Genomic DNA, 25,180 nt, shown 5'->3' on the forward strand with positions numbered 1-25,180 from the left:
TTTGATAAATTTTTAATAATAAAAATAAAAATACTAAAAAAATAAAAATATATATTTTTTAAAAAGTTATTATTTATATTTTTTATTTTTAAAAAAATATTTTTTATATAATAAATGAATAAAAAGTACTTTTATCTTATTTTATCTAAAGATAATTAATAAATAAAAAAAATTTACATAAGATATTCAAACATAAAATCACTCTTATTTTTATAAAAAAATTTTAAAAAAATATTTTCTAAAAATAACGTCCTAACAAACTCTTAATAATTCAATTATCATTTCAATGAGGATAATTTACTTAATAAACTATTTGAAGATTTATTTTTTCATAACTCTTGCGGTTCACCCAGGATTTATATAAATATTAGGAGGACATAATTGTTATTAATTCAAATTTAGGACAATTTAATAATATCTATCTTCAAACAGTTTATTTAAATAAATAACCCTTTCAATGCAATCACCTTGCAGAAACATGAAACCAATATGTATCTCTTCTCCACTAATTCTTAATTTTTGAAAAAAAAATGAAAAAATAAACTACGATAGGCACAATATTTATGGTCTCAGGGGAGGCATATATATAAAAGCAAATTTTATGGTGTAGATGGTATAAAATATTTACATCTATAGATTTTAAGTGTACTGTGTCATTATGTGACACTTCGTTCAATAACAAGTTTGACAGATTTAGTGTGTTTTGGATTTCAGTTTGTAAACGAGAGTTTACATAAAAGTGATTTTGTAAACTTATTTTTGATGAAAAATAAGTTTGTGTTAATGTGATTTATGTTTGGCAATTTTTATATTAAAATTGATTATAGTAAAATAAATATTATTTGGGTTATACTATTCAAAATCACTTTTAGATAAAAAATTACTAAAAGAGACATTAATTAAAATAATTTTTTATATTATTCTATTATTTTACTTTAAATATTTGAATAGATCTTATTAATTCATTTTATAATAAAGTTAATATTTACTTATTAAATTAAAGTAACATATAAAAATTGACAAAATATATTTTAATACATAAAAACACTAATAAATATTAAATTAAAAGATAAAACACTAATGAAAATACATAAAAAATAGTATCGTATACAAAATTAGTACATAAGAACACTATTATTTCTACTGCATGTAATTAATAATTTGATCTCTAATCGAGTCTCGAACACGATCCATTTCTGCAGAAGAGCTAATGGTTAGAGTTTGATCTGAGCTTTCACCAACATAACTATTATCTTCTCCATCAAGAATGTTTGCATGTTCATATTGATTAAACTCAGTATCTGTTTCAGAATGTCTTCTAATAAAATTATGAATAGCCATTGTTGCACACACTATCTGCACTTTAGTTTCAATTTTGAACTTGGGCATGTGTCGCAAGATAGCAAATCTATTTTTCTACACTCCAAAAGTCCTTTCTATTGTGCATCTTAAGGTTGAGTGATAATAATTAAATACTTTATTATGATTTGTAAATCCAGAAGAACGCCTAAAATCTGCAAGATGATAGCGTTCACATTTATATGGACCAATATATCCTTTCGATGTTGGACAACCAGCATCTACCAAATAATATTTACCTAATGAGGAATAAAATTAGTTACATGATAATCAAGTAAATATAGTTTATTTGTAGAAAATAATAAAAATTAACCTGGAGGAGGATGCAGAAAATTCATGGTAGGAGCTGTAATAGCATTATCAAATACACGAGCATCATGCGCAGTGTCTTCCCATTCAGGTAAAGCAAAAATAAACCACATGTCCCAATCACATACAGCCATTATATTCTGTGTTGGATATCCCTTTCTTCCAATAAATTTGGGTTGATCACTTGGGCTAACCACACATGGTATATGAGTACCATCAATTGCTCCTATAGCATCTTTAAAAAATGGTTGGTATTTTTTATTTTGCTATGAACATTTTGAAACTTAGGATCCGATGGCTTAATATATTTAATAGATAATCTCAAGCAAGCAATCAATACCTCATGAAAATGTCTACTTACTGTCTCTCCAAAATGTTGAAACCTTTCTTGTATCATCCTATTACCCACTCCATGACCAACCGTATTTAAGAACATAGCAACCATTTCCTGAACTCCCATTTGTCTTGTAGGTTTTAATCCTTGTTCAATTAATTCATCACAACATTGAAAAAAAAACATATTTTTCTATCCGAAACATTTCATAACAACGAATGTCATGACCACCTAAAATTTTTTGCACCCATAAATAACCTGTTTGTTCACTAGTTCTGCATGGTTTTTTGCACAAATAATTGACTGCATATTAACCAATTAATGCAGAAATATTTTCAATTTCATCTGTTTCTTCTTCTATAATGGAAAGTAATTTTGATTCTTCATGTTGTTGTTTTTCATATTCTTCAAGTAAATACTCCATGTTCATTCCAAATTAATTAACAAAAAATAAGTCCTACATAAAAATATAAATAAATTCTTATCAATACCAAACTAAGAAATAAATTATATATCATAAGAACAATAATTAAGTACCACAAACATTATATTATAAAATGCTAAATAAGTAGCACATAAAATTTTCAATTGTCTTATCCTAGCAGAACAAAAAATTCATGGACAAATTAAAATGGAGTACAATAATAACTAAATTAGTTTTGCATGAAAATCAGAAGAAAAAAAGATTAATTTTGCATGAATGGTAGTGGATTATATGCTGCATGTTTGAGTCAATCCAACAATCTTTGCTCATATCCTTTTAAAGATACAAACATTTCTCTAACAGGTTTAAACATCATTAGTTGACAACAACGACTATGAAAATCGAGATTACTAGTAATCATTTCCATCTTTTGAATCTCAGCCATTACTTCCCCAATAGATGCACCGGGTACTAGAAATGTGGACACAATAGTTGAGCGTGATTCAGATGCAGAGGCAATTCTACTTATTGCATCTGCAATTTGCTTTGAGGCAGGGACTTTAAAATTTTTCTTCTTTTTGATTGTTTCACAAACCACATCTCTCTTTCTTTTTCCCGTACTCTTTTGACTATTATTTTCTTGAGAAGAGCTAAGATTTATGTGTTGAAATTCAGAACTAACTCCCACACTAGCACCTATACCTTCTTCACTATCTCCAGAACCTTCTTCTATATCAACGTGACCTTCTTCAAAGTATGGTCGATATCCATCACCATCTTCTTCTATGCTACTTGGTAACATCCGAGATGAGGGAGCCCAAACAAATTTGCCATCGGCCATAACATCTTTAAATAATATAGTTAACTCATCTTTAAAAGGAAGTCCTTTATTTCTGAATTTTTCATATAAGGGATTTTCCTGCATGTGTACAACTAATCAACACAAGACTTATTACCAAAATTAAAGTTAAAATTTTTACTTTAATAATAAGTTACTACGTACCAATTGTTTTCTCTCCCACCATTCATTTGGTGCATCAACGGTATGTTTAGTATAATCCCATCCTAAATCCGTTTCTTTGCCAAAAAGTTTGTACCATGCTGACCATTCCTTTTTGAGATTGTCCCATTTCTTTTTTAACTGAATCTTATCATATTGTTTCCCAGTTGTAAGAGTGGTTCCGTTACGTTGCTGTTTAGCAACTTGATCTAAACATGCTTGAATAAATTGTTTAGTAGTCTCCGTCTCAATAATTTTATTCTTATAAGACTTTTTTGACATCCAACATTCATAATTTTATTAATACTTATGAATATTTTTTATTTAATTTGTCTTTTTTGATGAGATCAATTAATCTATATTATAAAAAAGTTACAATAAAATATAATATATGAAAATTATAATTATAAATTTTACATATCGAATAAAAAATAAAAAATTTCAGCCAAAACAAAAATAAACTATAATAAAATATAAAACGAGAATTCATGTAAATAAAAAACGATAAAAATTTTATAAAATCAATAATATATATCATATGAATAAAAGAAATATAATAAAAATAAAATAAAATTTATATGAACAATATATATCAACAATATATATCATATAAAACCAACAATATAAATCCAGGGCATAAAAAAAGAAAAATAAAATTCATAAGAGCAAGAAATAAAAAAAACCATAAAAAAATTAATAATATACCTGAGAGATGAGAGATTACAACACTGAAAAATAATATAAAAAAGGCCAATGATAAAAATAAGTAAAAAATAAAAAAACAAAGTCAAATAAAAATAAAAAAGACATCTTACATATTAAACATAAAGAACAGTAAAAGATAAAAAAATTCATATGAACTAAAAAATAATAAAAAATAAAAATATAAAAGAGAGTACTATACATTGTATAATGTTAAACAAAAAAAAGATTTTATAATTTATTTTAGTTCTGTGAGTACTCTTTAATTTAATATATTTTAGACTGTAAATTTTTATTATTTATGACTCTTTTGTTACATATAATTAGTATATAATAAAAGCAAAAATAAAGTACAGTAAAAAATACAATAAAAATAAAAAATGAAAACAAAAATAAAATACAGTAAAAAAATACAATAAAAATAAAAAACAAAAATAAAAAAATCATACAAACATGATATATAATAATTACAACCAACAATATATATCATATGAACAAAAAAATTATAATAAAAAATAAATAAAATTTATATGAATAAAATCAAATAAAAAAATAAAAAATTTTATACATAACATAAATATAGTACAATAAAGGATAGAAAAAAATAATCTATATAAATAAAAAATAATAAAAATATCATAAAAATTAATAAAAATAAAATTTATATCAACAATAGTTGTCATATAAATAAAAAAATAAAAATATAACAATAGAAAATTAAAAAAATAACATCAGAACACTAAAAAAATAATATGAAAAATATTTATCATATAAATAACAAATACAATAAAAAACATAAAAATTAAAATATGAAAGAAAGAACTAAAAAATATTAAAAAGAAAATTAAAATCTTTACCTTGGCAGTGATGGAAACAAATCTGAAAGAGTTTGATAAAAAAAAATTTGTAACTAAGAACATAGAAAGAACTACTATTGTGTGAAATTATGTGGTTATGGGCATTCTTTTTATAGAAGAAAGGAAGGGTACAGTTGGTAGATATGAAATAAATTTGTTACCTAACTCTTCCAACGGTCATTAATTTTTCCAACGTGAACGCAGAAGCTTGAATTTTTAGCTTCTCGTGAACGTACGTTCACAGGTGAAAGCAATTCTGGGTTAGGGGTTTCAAAAAATTGCCAAACATAACAATGTGGCGTTCAAGACGTTCAAACGAGCTTTTTTGTTTTCCAACGTGAACCCCAAACACACCCTTAACAGTTGCTACAAATACACTGATAGAAACAGAGATTTTGACTTCGATGGTCTGTCACGAGAATGATTTTAATTTTAATGAGGTTTTTTTTTTTCTTTTTTTTTGGGCAACAATTTTAACGAGGTTCGCATAATAATATTGTTACGGTAATCTTTTCTGGGAAATTGATTTTATGGGCTACTTGATTTTTTTGGTGGTATCAGGCTTCAACAGTTGAAGGTTTGGTATTGTGGGTTTGTTAAGAAAAACAAAATGAAAATATTTTTTCAAACAAAAAAAGTGAAAATATTTTTGGGATGTTATAGATCCAATAAAGAGGGAACGTGATAAAGTCATACCACTTCTAACGGCTAGTTTTTCTCTCTGAAGTGAGTTTGTGTGTGAGTGCTTTTCCCTTTTCGCTCTTGATGTCTGGCGCCGGCGACCCTGGAGATCCAGGAGGAGCTACCCAAGAACATCCTCCAGTGATGGAGGAAAGAGAAACACTGCAAGGAAGAAAGAAAAAAGTAAGAACAAATGAAGGAGGTTTTACAGGAGATCAACTACTTACTCCCAGGGAAGAGGAGTGGATGTTCGAAGATTTAGGTGGAAAGAAGGACCAGGTTAGACAAAGATCGTTTGCACAAACCGTAAAGAATGGACCAACAGAAAATAACTTGGAAGATGACTCCATGTCATCAGAAGAAGAAGGAGTTGAAGGGTCAGAAAATGTGCAGGAAACAGATCAGTAAACCAGCCCAGAGATAAGAGTAGAGGCAGTTAAGGAAGGGCTCTACAATATAATCATAAATGAGACAACAGAACGAAGATTATGGAAGCCATGGTGGAATACACTCATTGTAAAGCTATTAGGAAGGAAGGTTGGATACGCAGCAATGAAGAGACGGCTAGAAACTATGTGGGGTAGGAAAGGATGCATTGATGTGATAGACTTGGGCCAGGAATACTACCTAGTAAAGTTCTATTCGATGGAAGATTTTGATTTTGCCCTACTAGAAGGACCTTGGAAGATTTATGATCATTACCTCACAGTGAGAATGTGGGAACCAAACTTCAATCCCCTGACAGCAAGTATAGACAAGGTAACTGCTTGGATAAGACTACCGGGACTCCCCATTGAACTGTATGACAGAATGGTGCTAAGAAAGATTGGAAATTTAGTTGGAAGAACAATAAAAGTGGATAGCAATACAGCAGAGCTAAGTAGAGGAAAGTTTGCGAGAATGTGCGTAGAAGTGGACCTAACAAAGCCACTTGTGGGGAAGTACCTAATCAACGGAAGGGAGTATAGGGTGGAATATGAAGGGATACATCAGATCTGTTTTTCTTGTGGACGGATAGATCATGATCAAAAGCTCTGTCCGTTAAAAGTAGCCCAAAACAATGTGCCAAGTGTTCAAGGAGAGAGGGAGAAGGAGTTACCAGAGAAAAATCATATGAGTGATGAAAGGAATAATAAGGAAGACGGAAAGAAGCTGGATAAAGGAAAGCAAGTCATGCAAGAAAGTCAAGAAAATTTTGGTGATTGGATGGTTGTCCAAAGACCAAAAAAAGGAAGAAAAGGCCAAAAGGCAGGATCCAGCAAGACAAAAGAAACAAGTACGAAGACAGAAAATAAGAGCAGATTTAGTGTGCTGCATATTGAGGAAGTGAATGAAGAGACAACTGAAGGTGAAAATGGGGAAAAATCAGAGGGAAAAAAGGAGAAGGAAAAAGGAAAGAAAGATAATGCAAAAGGGAAGAGGGTTAAGATTCAGCAAAATAAACCTGAAACACAAAGGAAGAATCGGGAAGGAAAAGGCATAGGGGGAGCCAACAATGTTGAACAGCAACAGCATACACTCAACACAGAACATAAGGAAAAGGGGGGAAAAGGAAATGAAAGCAGAAGCATGACTAAACAACAAGAAAAGGGAGAACATCATGAAGAAAATTGGATAGATAAAGTTGATTCTACCCAATGCATTATGAACGAAGGCATTGAATTATCAAATCAAAACACTCCAACCAATGGAAGACCACCTGACTTAGATAATACAAAGGAAAATAGTCCAGCTCCCATGGAAATGAAGGAAGAGACAGAAGACCTGAATATAAGATTGTTGGAGGGAGTAGACTTCACTACTCCTCACATCAGTGCTCTTGAGGACGCTAAAATGGATGACAATTAGGGTGCCAGGTGTTGGGCTTCCTGTGCTTTTATTGAGTGCCTGTTTTAAATATTTTGTTTTGTTTTTTACTTCCCTTCCAATCTTTTTAATGATTAGTTTAATTTGGAATGTCAGGGGAGCAGCAAGTAGTGCTTTTAGAAGAACGTTCAAAGAAATAATCAGACAACACAAGCCTGATATTTCTATCTTGTTAGAAACTAAATGCAGTGGAGAGAATGCAAAGAATGTTATTAGACAGATTGGGTTTAACAACTATATTTGGGAAGAAGCCCAGGGTTTTGCAGGAGGGATATGGATTTGTTGGAACAGAGCAGACCTGAATATTAGCATAGTGGAATCCCATGCACAATTTATTCACACTAAAATACAAGAAGATGGAAAGAAAGAATGGTTCTTTACTGCGGTTTATGCTAATCCACACTATCAAATGAGGATATTGATCTGGCCAAAGCTTCTGGATATAGCCAACACTATGAGAGGCGAATGGCTAATAGCAGGGGACTTCAATGAGATCAAGGACAGCTCAGAGAAAAAAGGTGGAGCGGCTATTGACCTTAATGCTTGTAACCGGTTTGCTAATTGGATCAATGAAAGTGGGCTAATTGATCTCGGTTTCATCGGCTCCCGGTTCACCTGGAGAGGACCCCAATGGGAGGGACAAGAGAGGGTCTTTAAGAGACTAGATAGAGGTCTGGCTAATAATCAGTGGAGAACGAGATTGCATGATGCTACTGTCGAGGTGCTTACGAGAAGAAGATCGGATCACCACCCGCTGCTGATTAAAACAGAGAGAGTTACACATATAGCCAACAATAAACCCTTTAGGTTTAAGGCTATGTGGACTCTTCACCCAGAATTTCAGAACTGTTTTAACGACAGCTGGAACAATCAGGCCTCGCTTTGCAGTGCCCTTAATAAGCTCAAAGAGGACCTCCAAGAATGGAACAAGAACAGTTTTGGCAACATTTTCAAAACAAAAAGGAGACTTCTTAATAGAATTGAAGGAATTCAAAGAAGCAATAGCTACGGAAGGAATCCCTACCTTGAAGATCTAGAGCAAAAACTTAATAGAGAGCTAGATGACATTCTGGACAAAGAGGAATCTTTTTGGTTGCAGAAATCTAGGGAGAATTGGATCGTGGATGGAGATAGAAACACCCGATACTACCATACTAAAATAATTGTCAAGAGGGGGAAGAATAGAATTATGAAGCTCAAAGGAACAGATGGGGAGTGGATCGAAGAAGAGGAGGAGCTAGGAGACCACATTATTAACCACTTCAAAAATATCTATCAAAATGAGGTAATGACTGTTCCTTTTGAATTAAAATACTATGCCCCACCTGATTTTACCAATAATGATTGCAGGAGATTCATAACACCTTTAAATGAAGAAGAAGTGAGGAAAGCCATTTTCAGCATTGGCTCCCTGAAAGCACCTGGAAGTGATGGATTCCCTGCTCTCATCTATAAGAGTAACTGGGACAGCATGAAAGGAAAAGTACAGGAATTCATAGATATGTGCTGGAAGAATCCAGAAACTATTAGACAAGCAAACTCCACCCTCATTGCTTTGGTGCCTAAGATCAACAATCCAGAGCTGATTAACCAGTTCAGGCCTATAGCACTATGCAATGTGTGCTATAAGGTCATAACAAAAGTGCTAGTGGAAAGGTTAAAACCACACTTGAATGACAGAATAGCGGCGCACCAGTCAAGTTTCATACCGGGAAGGAAAATTCAAGACAACATCATCATTGCAAAGGAGCTTATTCACACTATGAAGAGAATGAAGGAGAGAAAACAGTTCATGGTGATCAAAATAGATTTCGAAAAAGCCTATGACAGGATGAGTTGGGATTTTCTCAAGACTAGATTGGAAGAATTCAGATTGCCGGATAAGATGGTTGAGATTATAATGCAATGCGTGAGCACGGTATCGTTCAATGTTATTTGGAATGGGAATAAGACGGAAGAATTTATTCCAAGAAAAGGATTGAGACAAGGGGATCCCATTTTCGCCCTACTTGTTCGTTATGTGCATGGACAAGCTCTCGCATCTCATAGAACAAAATGTGCTGGACGGGGAATGGAAGCCGATTGGGGTGGGTAGAGATGGACCAAAAATTTCCCATCTTATATTTGCGGACGACCTTCTTCTTTTTGCGGAAGCAACACAAGACCAAATGGCAAGAATAAAAGGTGTCTTGGAAATTTTTTGCAATGCTTCGGGGTTGAAAATAAACGAACAGAAGACTGCTATTGTGTTCTCTAAGGGTACAGCTGGAAGCACAAGGGAGGATATTCTAAATTTGTCTAAATTTAAAGAACAGAAAGAGCTAGGAAAATATTTGGGAGCGAGCATCTCTGACAAAAGGGAAGGAAAGGAGAGGTATAAGGATATAGTGAGAAGGGTTCAAAGCAAACTTAAAGGCTGGAAGACTAAGTGTCTTTCTTTGGCAGGAAGGTTAACACTTGCACAATCAACTATTAGTCTGATTCTGAACTACCAGATGCAGCACGAAAAGGTACCTAAGGGAGTTTGTAGAGAGGTGGAAAGACTTCAAAGAAACTTCATATGGGGAGACGAACCAAATAAAAAAAAGATTGCACCTGATTAGATGGAAGACTATATGTCTCCCAAGGCACGAAGGAGGATTGGGGTTCAGGAAGCTATCATCCATGAATGATGCTTTCCTTATAAAAATTTTATGGCAAATGGATGAAAACTCAGAGCAGATGTGGGTGAAAGTCCTTAAGCACAAATACTATGATGGAAACCTAATTGATGATGACACGCAAAGTAGAAACACAGATTCAAGCTTCTGGAGAGAAGTTCTCAAGATGTGGCCAACTTTTCAATCAAACACTATTAAGTTTATTGGGAATGGAAGGGGTACTAGATTTTGGCATGATCACTGGCTTAAAGGGGTAGGAGCACTGCAAGAGAGTGCCAAAACATAGATTTCAGATAGCAATAGCCTTGTCTCAGAATGGGTGGAAGATAATGGAGAATGGAACCGGAGAAAACTCAATACCTATCTGCCAGAAGAGATTGTCCAGAAAATTACAGCAACATACCCTCCTCATTCTGAGGCAGATGAGGATAGAAAAGGGTGGAAGCATAATGAAGAGGGAGATTTCTCGATTGCATCGACCTATAAAGCTCTAAACAATTGGAGCAAACCCAATAAAACTATTTGGAGTCACCTATGGAGTTGGAAAGGCCCCCAAAGAGTCAAGGTTTTCATGTGGACTGTTATGCATAAGAGAACTCTTACAAATCAGAGAATAGCAGGACTGTTTGGTGGAAGTGGAGACTGCAAGGTTTGCCAAGGAGTGCAAGAAGATCTTCTACACCTATTCAGAGATTGCCCTAAAGCATCAACAATTTGGGTTAATTTTCTTAATCCTATGGAATTGCATAAATTCTTCAGTCTTAATTGGGGAGATTGGGTGGAAGCTAACCTAACAAAACAATTGGGACAGAACCAAAATATAGATTGGAAGGATATATACATGGTTACATGCTCAAAAATCTGGTTTTGGAGAAATAAGGAAAATCATGAGGACAACTACAGAAGACCAATCCAGCCATACACAGAAATCATCAAAGAAATTCAGGAAATTAACAAAGCTTTTGAAAAAGCTTACCTGGTTGGAAAAGCGCGGGCGAGAAGACTGGGCCGGGTGGGGTGGAAACCCCGCCGAAGGGATGGCTGAAGCTTAATGTCGATGGAGCATCGGGAGGGGATGCGGGCAAGGCGGGGTGCGGCGGCCTCTTGCGGGATGAGAACGGGAAGTGGGTTGCGGACTTCACTCACACGATTAGAAACTGCTCTGCCCTCATCGCCGAACTGTGGGGTGTTGTGCAAGGGCTGAACATGGCAAGGAGATTGGGGATGAAGAAGATAATGGTAGAATGTGACTCAGAGGGAGTGGTGAAGTTATTGAATGAGGAAAGAAAGTTAGAAAGGCACCCTAATTCTCTTATTAGAAGGATTAGTGAGCTGAAAAAACTTGATTGGAGAATTTTTTTTGTACATAACTACAGGGAAGGCAACAAGTGTGCAGATTGCCTGGCTAAGAAGAGTATTGATCTTGATTTTGGGTTTTTGTTCTAGGACTATCCATTCCCAGTGTTAGTTAGCATTCTCCAGGAGGATGAGAGAGGGGCTACCTTACCCCGTTCTACCTGTATTTAGTTTCTGGTTTTTTCCTTTTGGGCGTTTTAGCCCCGTTTAAATACCAAAAAAAAAAAGAGGGAACGTGATAAAAGGATATTAAAAGGTATTTTAGTAAATAAAATTTAATGATAAAAAATAAAATTTTTGTTAACGAGTATTTTTTTAAAAAATAGTTTATTTTTTTAAAAAATAGATAAAATTAATATTAGTTAATACAAAAAATTTAAAATGGATTAAAGAAGAAGTTTTTTAAAAATTAGAAGAGAAGAAAATGTACATTTATAAAATAGAGGAAAGGAAAATGTCATTTTAGCATCTCGCAGGAGAGTGGAGTGGAATTTTGTCTAATAATTATATTTTTTTTTTCTGCCAACGTGGCGGAAAATGACTGGTTCGCAGATAGCCACACCGTTGCTTGTGTGGTGACCAGCTCAGGGGATCACTGCAAGGTTTTCGCGCCGGCGCCATGAAGGAGCCGACGACGACAATGACCGAGTCAGAACAGAACCGCCAACAATTAGGGTTTCAGAAAAAGCAAGAAACAAAATTCAAAAGAAAAAAGCGTTCCTAAGGACCAAAGTTTGAAGCTTGTTACTGAAAAATGAACGCTAATGAATCGATCAAGGATTCGATTCCCCTTGAGAGCCGACCCGGCATCTTCATCATTGGATCCCCTAACGTTGGTAAACGTACCTTTTTATCCCGTAAGTTACGCTTTCTGACTTCCTCTTCTCCTTGTTTCATGTTTTGCTTGCTGTTAGTATCTCATTTTTCAATTCAATTTATCTCATTTGAAATTTTAGTTACTTTGGTTGAATTTCAAGCTCGGGTTTTCGGTCACTTTGAATTTGGTATATTGTTTAACTGTTTTTTACTTCAAATCACATTTTCAGCACAAGATATCAGTTTATTTATGTGTATATATCTCATAAAAGCCCAACCCTAATACGTTGATCATCATGTTCTTCCATAGTTATCTATGATCATTCTAATGTACTATCTAGATTTAGTTTTTCACCTGCTGAATTTTATTTTGCATGCTTGATTACTTCAGGGTTGCTCTCTGTTGATTTTGAAGATACTTCTGAGTCTGCATCTGAAGTAAATGTCCATGGGTGTGTTAACCCTGAATCATTTTCACCAAATGATTGATTTTGATTTTCTTTTACCTCTTTTGTGTGTGTGTGTTCCTTCATTGTGTGTTTGGTGTCATGAACAGGTGGAATATCAGCAATAAGTATTACTCTGCTGATGTTTCTATTTGGATAGCTAACCTTGGTGATGATTGTTCTGTTGGGAAACTCTCTATATTGCAAGAATTGGAAGCTTTGGTTATGGTTTTTTACATGAGGGATGTTAGTGTTGTATGTTGTATGATTTAATTGCATGAACTTATGCTTTTGAACTGACATATCTTTATTGTTATTATTATTTTCTCTCTTGTACTTGCAGCTATCTTCTCTAACTGCACTTCAAGATTGGGTATCTTGCACGGATATTCAAAAAACTTTGAGATGCATTGGAAACAAAGTGGACCTGTTTCCAGGTCATCCGGCTCATGCTGAGTACAGAAGACAACTACTGAAGCTAGATGATTCTGTTCTTGATCCTTATGCAGAGGTTGCTGATTATAGAATATCTGAATTGGAGAGAACTAGTTTATTAGGGGATGAAGAATCATCAGGGGATATCAGAAAGTCCTGCTTGGAATTGTGTACTGAGAATAACATTTGAGTTCATTGAGGCATGTGCTTCCGATGCCGATTTTGACAAATGTATGCCTTTGCGAATGAGGTCCATACACAAGTTAATCATATGATACTCTGCACATTGCTCTGATTTTTTATTTGAAACATTTGGTCTACATATTAATTAGTCATAACCATGACTATTTTTTGGGGGTTAACAAGCAATGTCTTGTAAGTAGGAACACCATCATGACCAAACCTTGTTTAGTTCGCTTAGTTCAAGGATACAATGATGAGTTATTAAGTATTAAACCTATTTCCAACTTTAAAAGTTTGATGTATCGCAACACTGAGACAAAGAACTGTTTTTGACAGGCTTGTCTGTATATGGTGATTCATAGGGAGTTGAAAGGCTCTATGATGCTCTTTCTGCTCTTATGTGGCCTGAAATGATATTGAAATCTGGTAATAGAACGAGTGAGTCATTGTTGCCTGTGAAAGAAGGTAATTCCCTTAACCTTTCTTGTTCTTTAAAGCATACCAATGTCTGTGATGTAGAATAAACTCTAAGCCTTCGAATTTAGTTTCTCTTCTTTTTCTTCAGAGTTGTCTTCGGAAGAATCTGATTATGAATTGGAGTATGAAGTTTTATCAGTCAGCCTGTTCAGCAGAGCCATGGGATGATACAGAACAAGTGAACAACAATGGGTTTCTGCGACATCCTTAGACGCAGGAGGATCAGTTCCTCATGGCAACCTGAAAACAGGATGTGAAAATGAGGATGGAATCAAGCCCAACAAAGAGTTTGAGCCCTCAACCTCTAGCACTGCATTTTAGGATGAGAGTGACAAGGAAGTAGTAGAGGACATGGATGATCTTGAAGGCGAGAAGTTGGATACAGGTAAGTTTCTTGACTTAGATGATTTGGAACAAATGATGTCTGAGATTGGGAATATGCGTGCAAGCTTAAGGTTGATGCCTGATTTTCAAAGAAGGGAAATGGCTGCAAAGCTGGCCATGAAGATGGCTTCTGTATTTGAAGGAGAAAGTGATGATGAAGAGAAAAGTAGGTCGATTTAAGGTATTGTCTCTACTAGATTCGGTTAAAACTGCAACCATATTTGATGAATGCAATTAGCTATACTATTATAAGAGCCACCGCTTGGAAGGAAGAGATGAAAACATGTTTCAATTTAAGAGTAATTTCTGCTATCTTGTTATACCCTGCTTATGAATGGGAAGATTAATTAAAAGAAGAGGTATGAACCAAAATATTAACTATCTATGACTATATGACAACAAAAATAGCAACACTTATTTGTTACTTGATACTCATCGATAAGTTATCAGGTTATCAGGTTATATGTTGGTGGTGGTTCTAAGTAATAAGTGCACTCAAAGAAAACAGTAAATGTACAATTCTAACTGATGATAGTTCTTGAATTTGATAAGATTTCATGCTTCTTTTTTAATAGTTGCTGATAATTTTTATTTTTTTTTTTTGTTTTCATCACTATTGTATATCTGACTCTCTAGAGTACATTCTAGAATTTACAAGAGTTAAATTTAAGATAAGTTTAGATGATTTATTCACTTATGTTTCTCCCTCTATTAAATGATATGATGATGAAGTGGATTAGGATCTTGTCTTGCAAAGTTATTCTCCAATCAAAACATCAAATCCAAAAAACCCCACTTACATATTATCTTCATGCTTCCATGTCTTAATTTGCAAGTCTTGCCTTTAAACCTGTAGAAGGCGTGATAGAATAGCACTGCTATGATGATATAGTTATCTTCATGTAACAATCATGTTAGATGCCAAAAAAAATGATTAGGTAGAGTGAGATTTGATTGCTACTTCTGTAGGCGGCTACAAAAGAAGATAAAGAACCTTTTGTGTAGATACAAGTTCGTCGTCTTATATTTTAAATACACGCACAATAAAAATGATGACTTATTTTTTTAATAAGTCACATATTTTATTGTGTGTCTATTTAAGAATGAGACGATGAACTTCGCTGTCTTAAAAAAGAAGTATTAATACCATGTCGATAACAACAACAAAGAAACAAATGACCCGCGGAGATGTCATGTTCTGATGAGTCACGTGCTAAGTAAGTGCCCAAGTGAAAGGTTTGATTGTGAAGTATGAAAACAAAAGAAAGTTGGGAAAGAAGGTGCTGGTTACTGAGTCCTCATCTATATCCATCAATTTGGTGGAAAACAAAACAATTAGAAGGGACAAATGGATAAGTCTTTAGTGCTCTCTAATCATGCTTATCCTACGGAGGATTAAGGAAAGTGTATTTAGGCTTATAGCTTGTAATCAGCTTTCAACTTTACACTGCATGTGGTTGTTCACACCTCAACACTATGCCAGCCACCATGACATGAAGGGAAAGGAAGGTATAAGAAAAAAAATGTTCTAACGTGCATTAGTGTGAGCCACTTTACCAAATCATGTGCTATTTATTATTGAATAAAATATAAAATTTCATTAAATTTTGTTGTTATTACTATTATACATTTTTTTTTTTTGCATTTGATATATAAATGTAACACATTTCAAGGTATAAATTCGGAAGATAAATGGGAGGCGGGGCCTAATAACTTATAAGACACGTGTCCTTCTCGAAACCCAAAAAGTAGAAGATGCCATCGATTTTTTTATTTATTTATTTTTTAAAACTTTGTATAAGCATCAAGTGTGTGTGAGGGAGGCAGGAGCCTTTTTATATAGCCTCCTATTGGAGACGTTTCTTATTGAATGGGAATTGGGATAGATGCGGAATTGAGGAGGACCAACATTGTGCTAAAGGAGCATCTCCAACTTTTTATATAAAATAAGAAAAATCAACCTAATTAAATTAATCGAGTAGTTAATTCATTCGACTATTTAATGAATCGAATATTTAATGATTAAAATTACTGTTTTTAATAAGTAGATGTATTTAGAGTAGTTGTTATTCCCTAATAATTTAAACATTATTATTAAAGAGAAGTCTTACTCTTTTTTTAGGTCCTTTTTTTATATTCGATTACCAAAAAAATAAGTGTTCAAAAATTTAAAAATTATTTTGTATATGAAATAATTTATCGACTAATAACAAACTCTTATATAAAACATTGATCACTGATAAATTAATTGAATTAGAAATGTAATAAGAAAAAGAGAAAAAGCTACCTCACCTTTTTTGTTCCTCATAAAACTTGAATTTTAATCCTCTAAAGTTTGAATTTCACTTTAGAGAATAAAGTGTAATCTCTCACCATTTATTTGGTAGGTAAGACCAAGAATAAATATGAAAGAGAAACTATTTAAAGGTAAAAAATCACACTTTACTTTTTAAAGTAAAAATTTAAAATTTAGAAGATCTAAATCTATAAAACCTGATCTTATCATGTGTAAACATCAACATAGATTTAATTTTTATGGATTAGAAAAGATTACAGTCTTATGTTCCCTTGATAAAACCTGATCTTATCATGATTATTTAAATATATAAATAAATAAAAAATCTAATTGAATAATAGTACATCAAAATTAAACTTGATTGATTTTGATCCATTATTTAGCATTTAATTATTTGCTAAAAAGATTTATTTATTGAAGATGAGGAGAGGATCCATAATGGGAAATGAAGCTTGAAGTAGAAGGATGGGTGTAAGTCATAGCAGAGATGGTTAGCACTTATTGTTGGGGGTGGATTATAGACCTTAGTATTTGATTCCCTTTGACTAAAATGATTAACATATTCTCATTTCAATCACTTGGATTAGATTGGTACGTGTATGATTGTGTATATGAATATGTGTATATTGATTGGTAATGATATATAATATATTGTACAATTTTTGTTAGAAACACAATGAAAAATCTTGATAAAGTATATAATTGGCTAATTATTGTACAATTCTTGTTAGAAAGACAAATTATCCTAAATTTAAATCCTAAATTACAAACCATTTCATCTCCAAATCACTTTTCCTCTTCATCGTCAATCACTTTTGTAGCCTCCTCTCCATCAATATCGTGGAATCGTCATCAAAATAATAATTTGACTAATAAAATGACCATCTAGTATTTGTTAGTACATTTGTGGGATGAAGAGAGTTGACATTCGACAGCGATTAGATTGTGAAAAAAATAGAATTAAATCAGAGGTGTTAAAAAAGAGAAAAAAGAAAACTAAAGATTATGTATCTTCATTGATCGTGGATATGTGGATATATAACAACCAAAGTCATGGACCAACAAATTTTTTGTCAGCTATTAATTCTATATATTCATTGATTGTAGTCTTGAACAGCGCAACGGGAGGCGGCGGTCTACGGTGGGCCTGCATGGCCGGTGGCGGGTGGGTAGCGGTAACGAGGATGCATAAGTCTATTGCAGCGCGATCTCCCGTTGCTACGGCGCGCAAGCAGAACGCAGAGAGGCTAGGCATCGTCGGCGGAAAACTGTGTGGTATCAGCTGGTGTTCTGAGCGGCGACAGCTGATGTTCTTGGCAGCGACGGACCGGAGTGATAGAAAGAGAATGGACGAAAAGAAGGTTCTGCAGAACAAAAAGAAATCACACGCAGACAGAGAAAAGAAGATTATCGTATAAACGTAACTGCACCATTTGTAAATTCTTATTTTTTTAAATTCAAACTGTAAAATTATTTAAAATTAATTATTATCTTATTTTAATTTTTTTATTTCTATTATATATATTATACACTAAACTCCTTATTTTCTTATATTTTTTTGAATTTGGATCATCTAAAGTTTGGATTTTATTTTAGAGAGTAAAGTGTGATTTCTCACCATTCATTTCATAGGTGAGACCAAAAATATATATAAAAGAAAAACATTCAAGAGTAGAATATCATACTTTACTCTCTAAAGTAAAATTTAAATTTCAGATTATGTAAATTCTATTTTTTTTAATATGATATTAATGGTTAGTACCCAACAAAAAGAGAAGAGGGGAATATAAAAGGCAAAAAGAGTGTGTATTTGTTTTATCTTTAGTTTTCAACTTTTTTTTTAATTACATAAAAAAATTGTAAAAATGCTTTTTGAATAACTAGAACCAAACATATTATTAATGTTCCTTTTAAAATTTCTACTTACTGATTCAAATTAATCGGATTATTGACCATATATAAAACTAAGTGAACCAACTGAATTTGAAGGGGAAAAAAAGAGCAGCGACACACAGGAAATTGGGAAACCGCCGTATGAGGGTGGTTGTTAGGATAAATGCAATTAATTTTTTATTTTAATAAACTGTGATTTTATATTATATAACTCTTTTTTTTTTTCAGGATATCCTATTTAAATCTTGTATGGTATAGGAATAGATTTAATAAAATTAATTAAAAAATTGAGAGGATGTTATGGTTGGTTGGGCTAACTTGCATGACTAAGCATGTAATTACAATTTAAGATGTGACTGGTTATTAATGCCCCTTTGACATGACATATCAACAACTACATGCTGTGTTTACTTTTAAAAAAATGTATTAATCATGTTATGGTTAGAGAATAATAACAGCTATGATGAATAAACGAAAAAGAATGTTAGAATCAGCAATTTTTATGATTTGTAACTATTAAATAATTATTAATAATAATTTTAATAATGTAAGATTGATGTAAGATTTTATTCAATAATTTATTTCTTTTTATTGATTATATACTGATTAAAATTTAATAAAATTGTTAACTCTTAAATTTTTTTATTAAATAAAAGATATTTTAACTTGTGTCATTATTTGTCACAAAATGACAAAATCATTTTTAGTCAGCTTTATATTTTCTTCTTCAATATGTTCGAGTAAATCAATTTCTCACATAACTCAATATAAGAATCTATTGCAACTTGAATACGCCGCTCTACAAATTGAACATCACTGTTACTCTCTGGCTTCAATTATGGGTTCAATTTAATGTTTGATTTCATCTTAGTTTGAATTTCTCGCTACAAACCAATTTTCAATCTTGCTAACCACGTATGACTTACTAACTATAGTTGTTTGTCACAATTTCGGTAAAGGAAAAGTACAGGTAATTAATAATATTCTTGAACAATATGTGAACAATGTAAATTAATAAGATTAAAATAATAAATTTAATAAGTAACATTAAATTAGAATTTAGTATACTTGTATTTAATTGGTGGTTATTCATGTTGTTCAAGATAATTATTATTCCCCTAGCACTCTCTTTTCGATAATTATGCTCTTAAATTTTCATAATAATAATTTTTTGTCTGATTATAATGGTATTTAAGTTAAACTTATTCAATTTAATATATCAAAAAAAGAAGTCTTAAATTTTTTGTCCTATTTGTTTTCTTTTTATTTTTTTCGAAAACCTTCTTTATTGATAAACTGTATCTGATAGCTTTCCAAAATTTTCGTTAAGTCAAGATTTTTTTAAGAAAAAAATATCTAAACAGTCCTCGTAATTAAGTAGAAAGATGAGATTTTCAATAAAAAAAATTTATTTTTTAACTTTTGATATTTAAATTTGTGAGACTAATTAATTTTTTAGTCAATATTTTTCTCTATATTAACGAAACAAATTATATGGCATATTAAATGACTAATTTATCCATTAAAAATCAATTAAGATTCATATTTTTTGTTGAGAATATCGTTAGCTTTTAAAGTGATTGTTAGGATCGTTTAATTTTTACGTTTTACCTTTTTCAAATATATTATTTACGGTGTAAAATTAAAAAATATTAATAATTTTTAAATTACTTTTATTTATAAAAATTAAATAAAAAGTATATTAATAATTAATGTGTTATGTAAATATATTTTAAAAGAAAATTATCAACAAAAAAAATTAATTAATTTCACTAAATTAAAATTAAAAATTAAAATAAATATTTTTATTAAAAATCTCATAATCTTTTAAAAATATTATCAACAAGATCAATATTCATTTTTTTTAATAATGAAATTATATTAAAAAAATCAATTTAGTTTAGAAGAGATGATTTATCGGCAAAGAGCAAACTACCATATATATCTGTGATAAAATAATGGTCAACCAGGAGCTAATTTGTCTTTATCACCTAAACCCTATATAGTTATTTATTGCCTGTAACAGTGTCCCTTTGTAATTGTTTAAAGAGGTCCAAATTCCGAAGATTTCAAGTTTCAACTACGTTAGGCAATATGGGGTCTTTTAATCTTTCTCCTAATCATTTACTAATCTCCTTTTCTATAATATCCATTTTGGATCTAATGAGACCATTTCACATGTTATCCACCACCCAAATACATCAAAAAGATCATTTCACATGCTCAATCTAACTCTACCAATTACATTGGATTAAATTTAAATTGCCAAAATATACAGAGCAAGTAGTAACAATAGTACTAACAATTGGCAAGGTTTATAATGCTAAAGATTTAGATTGCCCAAATTACAATCTCAACCACCAACAACTTCCAAGTGATGATGATATTTAAAAAAAAAAGAAAAAGGTAAAATAATAATGCTAAAAAAGAGCCTACAGATACATACAAAAAACTACAACTGTTTCTTCAAGGCAAGAAACCACTATTATTGCTGGTGTTGCTACTACTATTGTTGCTATTACAACTGAAACCGCCGCTATTACTGTTACTGTTATTAGTGTTATTGTTAAAAACGGCATTGTCGTCTTCTCTCGACTTCAGCTCAGGTTCATTGATCGATGCTCTTGCGGCGGAGCTTCCAGCTCCGGTGGCGGGAAACCTCCCGCACTTCTGGCACCTCGCAACCGCTAAAACCTGTCGGCACGAAGGGCAAGAAGAGTGTGATCCAAGCCACGTGTCTATGCAGGCCACGTGGAACCCGTGGCCACACTGCGGCAACACGCGGATCTCATCGCCGGCGGCAAAATCCGAAAGGCAGATCGCGCACTCCGCCGTCACCATCCACCCGGCACCGCTACCGAATCCGGATTCTGGATCTCCTCCGTCAACGTAGGCGAATTTTGGTAACGACTGGAGAACCTTCTTCTTCAATCCTTTGTTGGCGAGAGCCTGACGCGGTGAGGCTCCGGCGGCGGAGCCTCGGCGGAGCCAGGCGCACCTGGCGACGGCGACAAGACCGACGACGCATATGAGGGCGCAGAGGAGAGCTGCGAGGATGACGACGAAGTCGGATTCAAGAGCCACAGCCTCGGGAGGCGGAGCGGCGGCAACGACGGTGGCGTTGTCGGCGGTGGATGTGAGGGATCTAAGAGCACGTGTCATGTGATTGTGTGAATTAGAGAAAAAGAAAAGAAATTAATGAAAGGGTTTGTTAGAGAAGGAAGGAAGGAGGGAGGGTGGTTAAATAATTGTGGAAGAAGGAAGGTTTGAGGATAAGAGTTGGAAGGAGAAGAGAAGAAGAAGAAGAAGAAGGAGACTTTGGGTCAAGAGAGAGTGGTGGATGGTCCCACTTTGGATTGTGAATGTGAAGAGGCAAGTGGGTAAAGCAGAAGGTAAGGACCTTTTTATGAACCAATTCACTAATTAAGCCTCATTATTATTTTTATTTTATTCATTATTCATATTTATCCATTATATGTTTCTATATTTAGTTCATTATAATTTATAAATGAAAATATATTTTATTATTTCTTTTAGCACTTAAAAAGCTTAAGTTTTTTTAATAAAGAACAAATTAAATTAAAATTTTACTAAACAACGTCTATATTTCTTTTTATAAATTTCAAATATTAAGTATTAAAGAAGTATTACGTGCTTATATATGTTTATGAAGTTTATAAATAAAATAATAATTTTTTGTTCAAAAGTAATTAAATTTTTCACAAATACAACAAAGTAATTATCACTTTTTTTTTGTTTTCTTATTATATTTATTTTAGTTATAAATATAAATTTAATTTGGTTAAATTATTATTTTTCGTATTCCCAAAAAAGCTATTAATTTCTGACCCCTAGAGTCTAGAGAATGTGTTTAGGTTTAACTATGACGTGTTTAAAAATTACCTGATAAAATTATTATGTGTAAAAAAATTTAAATTTTTTATTTTAATAAATATATAATAAATACATTAAAAATTAAATTTTGTACTTTTTTAAAATTTTAATTAATAATTTCAACTTATATTTTTAAGATATATATTAGCTAAATTTATGTTTATGTTAGTATTGATTTTATTCGTATATTACATATATTCTTAATTTTTATCTCTGTTTTTTTTTATTTTAAACTAATTATTTAACATATTAAAATGGCTAAAAATCAAGAAAAATAAATAGTAAAATTTTTTTTGTTCTCATTTTTTTCAGTTTAGACAATCTGTAACTTCACGATTGAAAAATAATAATTCATTTTTTTATTAAATACATTCTATGAAATTTTCGACAAAATATGAGTTAAAATACTTATGTGTGACGATGTAATTTATAACATAACTATTAAATTATTCTTTTATTTTAACCTATCACAACAATAAAAATTTTTTAGGGTTTATAAATTCAGTCTAATAAAATACACAAATTTAGTTATAATTTTAGTCTTTATTATTATCTTATCTTTATCTTATCTTATCTTTATTTATTTTTATCTTTTATAAGCCAATGTTCTATATATATTTAATTTTACTTTCATAATTTATAAATTCAATCAATTAACAATCAATAAATTTTTTTTATTTTTTTATTCTTTTAGAATTTTATTATTTTTGCATACTCATCAGTTCTACGTGAATATAACTATTTGATTAGGATCAAATGATAATCACTCCTTTATAATATTGTTTTGATAATTTTATAAATGATAAATAATTTTAAATTCTCAATTAAATAATTATCATTTATGTAAAAGAGTAAATACTAAATCATACAAATTAATATTACATATAAGCATTTTTTATTATTTTTAAAAAACCATTCTTATAAAAATACTCACATGTTTAACAAAAACAAAAAACAGAAAATGAATTATTATTTTTTAATTATTAAAATACAAATTGTCTAGATTTAAAAAAAAACAAAAAAAATTATACTAAAAAATGACTATACTCCGTAATCCGTATTTTATCGATTGAGGAAGAGTAAGGGAACAAAACTTCAGAGAATTAAAGCCATGGCCCACCATGTTCTTGATTCTTTCTATAGTTTTTCTATCTTATATTTGCCAAATATTATTATTAATAACATTAATTAGTCATAGATGATATTTGTTATATCTTAAAAAATGATGATATACTTCAAGTCATTTTGATTTTCATCAATTTGTCAATCAAGTCATAAGTGTTAATAGCACTAATAAAATAATATTTTAAAAATTATTTAACTGCTTAATTTATTGGAAAAATAGTTTCTGTTTGCTTTGTTCTTTATTTTATAGAACAGTTAATTTCCTTTTTGTTCCCTTTTCTATGTTATTGATAAAATAATTTCTCCTTTTCCTTTCTTAATCTGACTTGTCATGTTTAATTTAAACAAGTAGGTAAACTGTGTTTGATTTTCATTATTTCCCCGTTATTGTTTAATAATGAAATGAGATATTTTTTATTTTTAAAATTTAAAATAGTATAGTGGATAACTACATGTCCCTATCAAATCTACTTAATGTATAACTCGAAGTCAATAATGGATTTCAGTGAGTTCTAGAAAATACTCTCAGACACATGTTGTGATTTGTGAGGACTGAAGATATCTTAACTACTTTTCTCAACATAAAGGAGATTTTATAAAAATTAAACCAATTTTGTTGGCATAAAAATCTCAACGATATATTTTTTTTACTAAATTTTTTTTATTAAATTAACTACTGTATAAATATATACGTGTAGTAGTAAAGTATACTAAAATATAAAATATATAATACATCTAAATATATATATTTACCGATAATAAAAAATTATTTTTTATTTTTAATATTGGATTAACAATGATGTTTTTTAAAATTATGATAGTACTAAAATTATGATTTACTATGGTATTTTTTAAAATGTGGGATAATTTAATATATAAAATACAAATCGGACCGTCCGATTTTTAAGAGGTACAAAAATCAGGCCGTCCAATTTTTAGGTATACAAATCGGACGGTCCGATTTGTGTACTCCAAATTTTTCAAATTTTTCATACACAAATTTTTTTTTTGGTGACTTTTTCATACACAAATTGGATCCATTTGTGTATATCCCATAATTTTAAAAAACACTAAAAATTATCATGTTAAGATATAACACTCATTCTATTCCCATATCCAAATCTTTTAGCCAATAAAAAATTAGTTTAATTATTTTATTAATTTTTATTATTTTACCAAATTTTTAATTAAGTCTTTATATTTTTTTCTTTCAATAGGATTCTTACACTATTTCTAATTTTATAATTAGGTCCTTTCTAGTGTATAAAATATTCGAGTTAATTGAATATTTCTTTAAAAATTGAACTGTTTCATAATTAAAAATCTAACTAGATCTTTGATCGCATGTATTTTGAGAAAAATATTTGGTTAATTTTAATATTTTTTATATAAAAAGAACATAATTACAAAATTAAAAGTAGTGTAGAGACTCAATAAAAAAGAAAAAAAGTATAGATACTTAATTAAAAATTTGATANTTTGTATATAATATAAATATATATATCTTTATTTCTTTTTAATATATATTTTATATTTTAATATATATTTTTATTTTACTAATTAATTTTAATAATTATTAACAAATTATAATTTAAATGATATAATTTTTTTATATTCGTCTAAAGATTACGAATTCAAATCTCACTCTTAACTAAAAAAAATTAATTTTAATAATTAATTTTA

At 31.1% G+C, this 25,180-nt stretch overlaps 2 protein-coding genes and 1 pseudogene across 2 annotated transcripts; 1 reads left to right on the plus strand and 2 right to left on the minus strand.

Annotated features, from left to right (window-relative positions):
• Positions 1 to 2,733: 2,733 nt before the first annotated feature.
• Positions 2,734 to 3,708, minus strand: LOC107487291 (L10-interacting MYB domain-containing protein-like). Its single transcript, XM_021141846.1, has 2 exons — positions 3,430 to 3,708; positions 2,734 to 3,345 (listed from the first exon to the last, which is right to left on the minus strand). Exons 1-2 carry the CDS (start codon positions 3,706 to 3,708, stop codon positions 2,734 to 2,736), a joined length of 891 nt encoding a protein of 296 aa, XP_020997505.1.
• An 8,408-nt stretch (positions 3,709 to 12,116) lies between these two features.
• LOC107487389 (uncharacterized) lies at positions 12,117 to 14,812 on the plus strand (annotated as a pseudogene).
• Positions 14,813 to 20,698: 5,886 nt separating this feature from the next.
• LOC107487390 (RING-H2 finger protein ATL8) lies at positions 20,699 to 21,860 on the minus strand. Its single transcript, XM_016108017.3, has one exon. It carries the CDS (start codon positions 21,638 to 21,640, stop codon positions 20,945 to 20,947), a length of 696 nt encoding a protein of 231 aa, XP_015963503.1. The 5' UTR covers positions 21,641 to 21,860; the 3' UTR covers positions 20,699 to 20,944.
• Positions 21,861 to 25,180: the final 3,320 nt, after the last annotated feature.

The sequence above is a fragment of the Arachis duranensis genome, chromosome 5, assembly GCF_000817695.3.
Source record: "Arachis duranensis cultivar V14167 chromosome 5, aradu.V14167.gnm2.J7QH, whole genome shotgun sequence".
Classification (NCBI taxonomy): Eukaryota; Viridiplantae; Streptophyta; class Magnoliopsida; order Fabales; family Fabaceae; genus Arachis; species Arachis duranensis.

Coding starts and splice junctions, on each gene's coding strand:
- LOC107487291 (XM_021141846.1), bottom strand. CDS start 3,708: ATGTCAAAAAAGTCTTATAAGAATAAAATTATTGAGACGGAGACTACT. Junction 3,346..3,429: donor GGTGGGAGAGAAAACAATTG/GTACGTAGTAAC, acceptor GTACACATGCAG/GAAAATCCCTTATATGAAAA.
- LOC107487390 (XM_016108017.3), bottom strand. CDS start 21,640: ATGACACGTGCTCTTAGATCCCTCACATCCACCGCCGACAACGCCACC.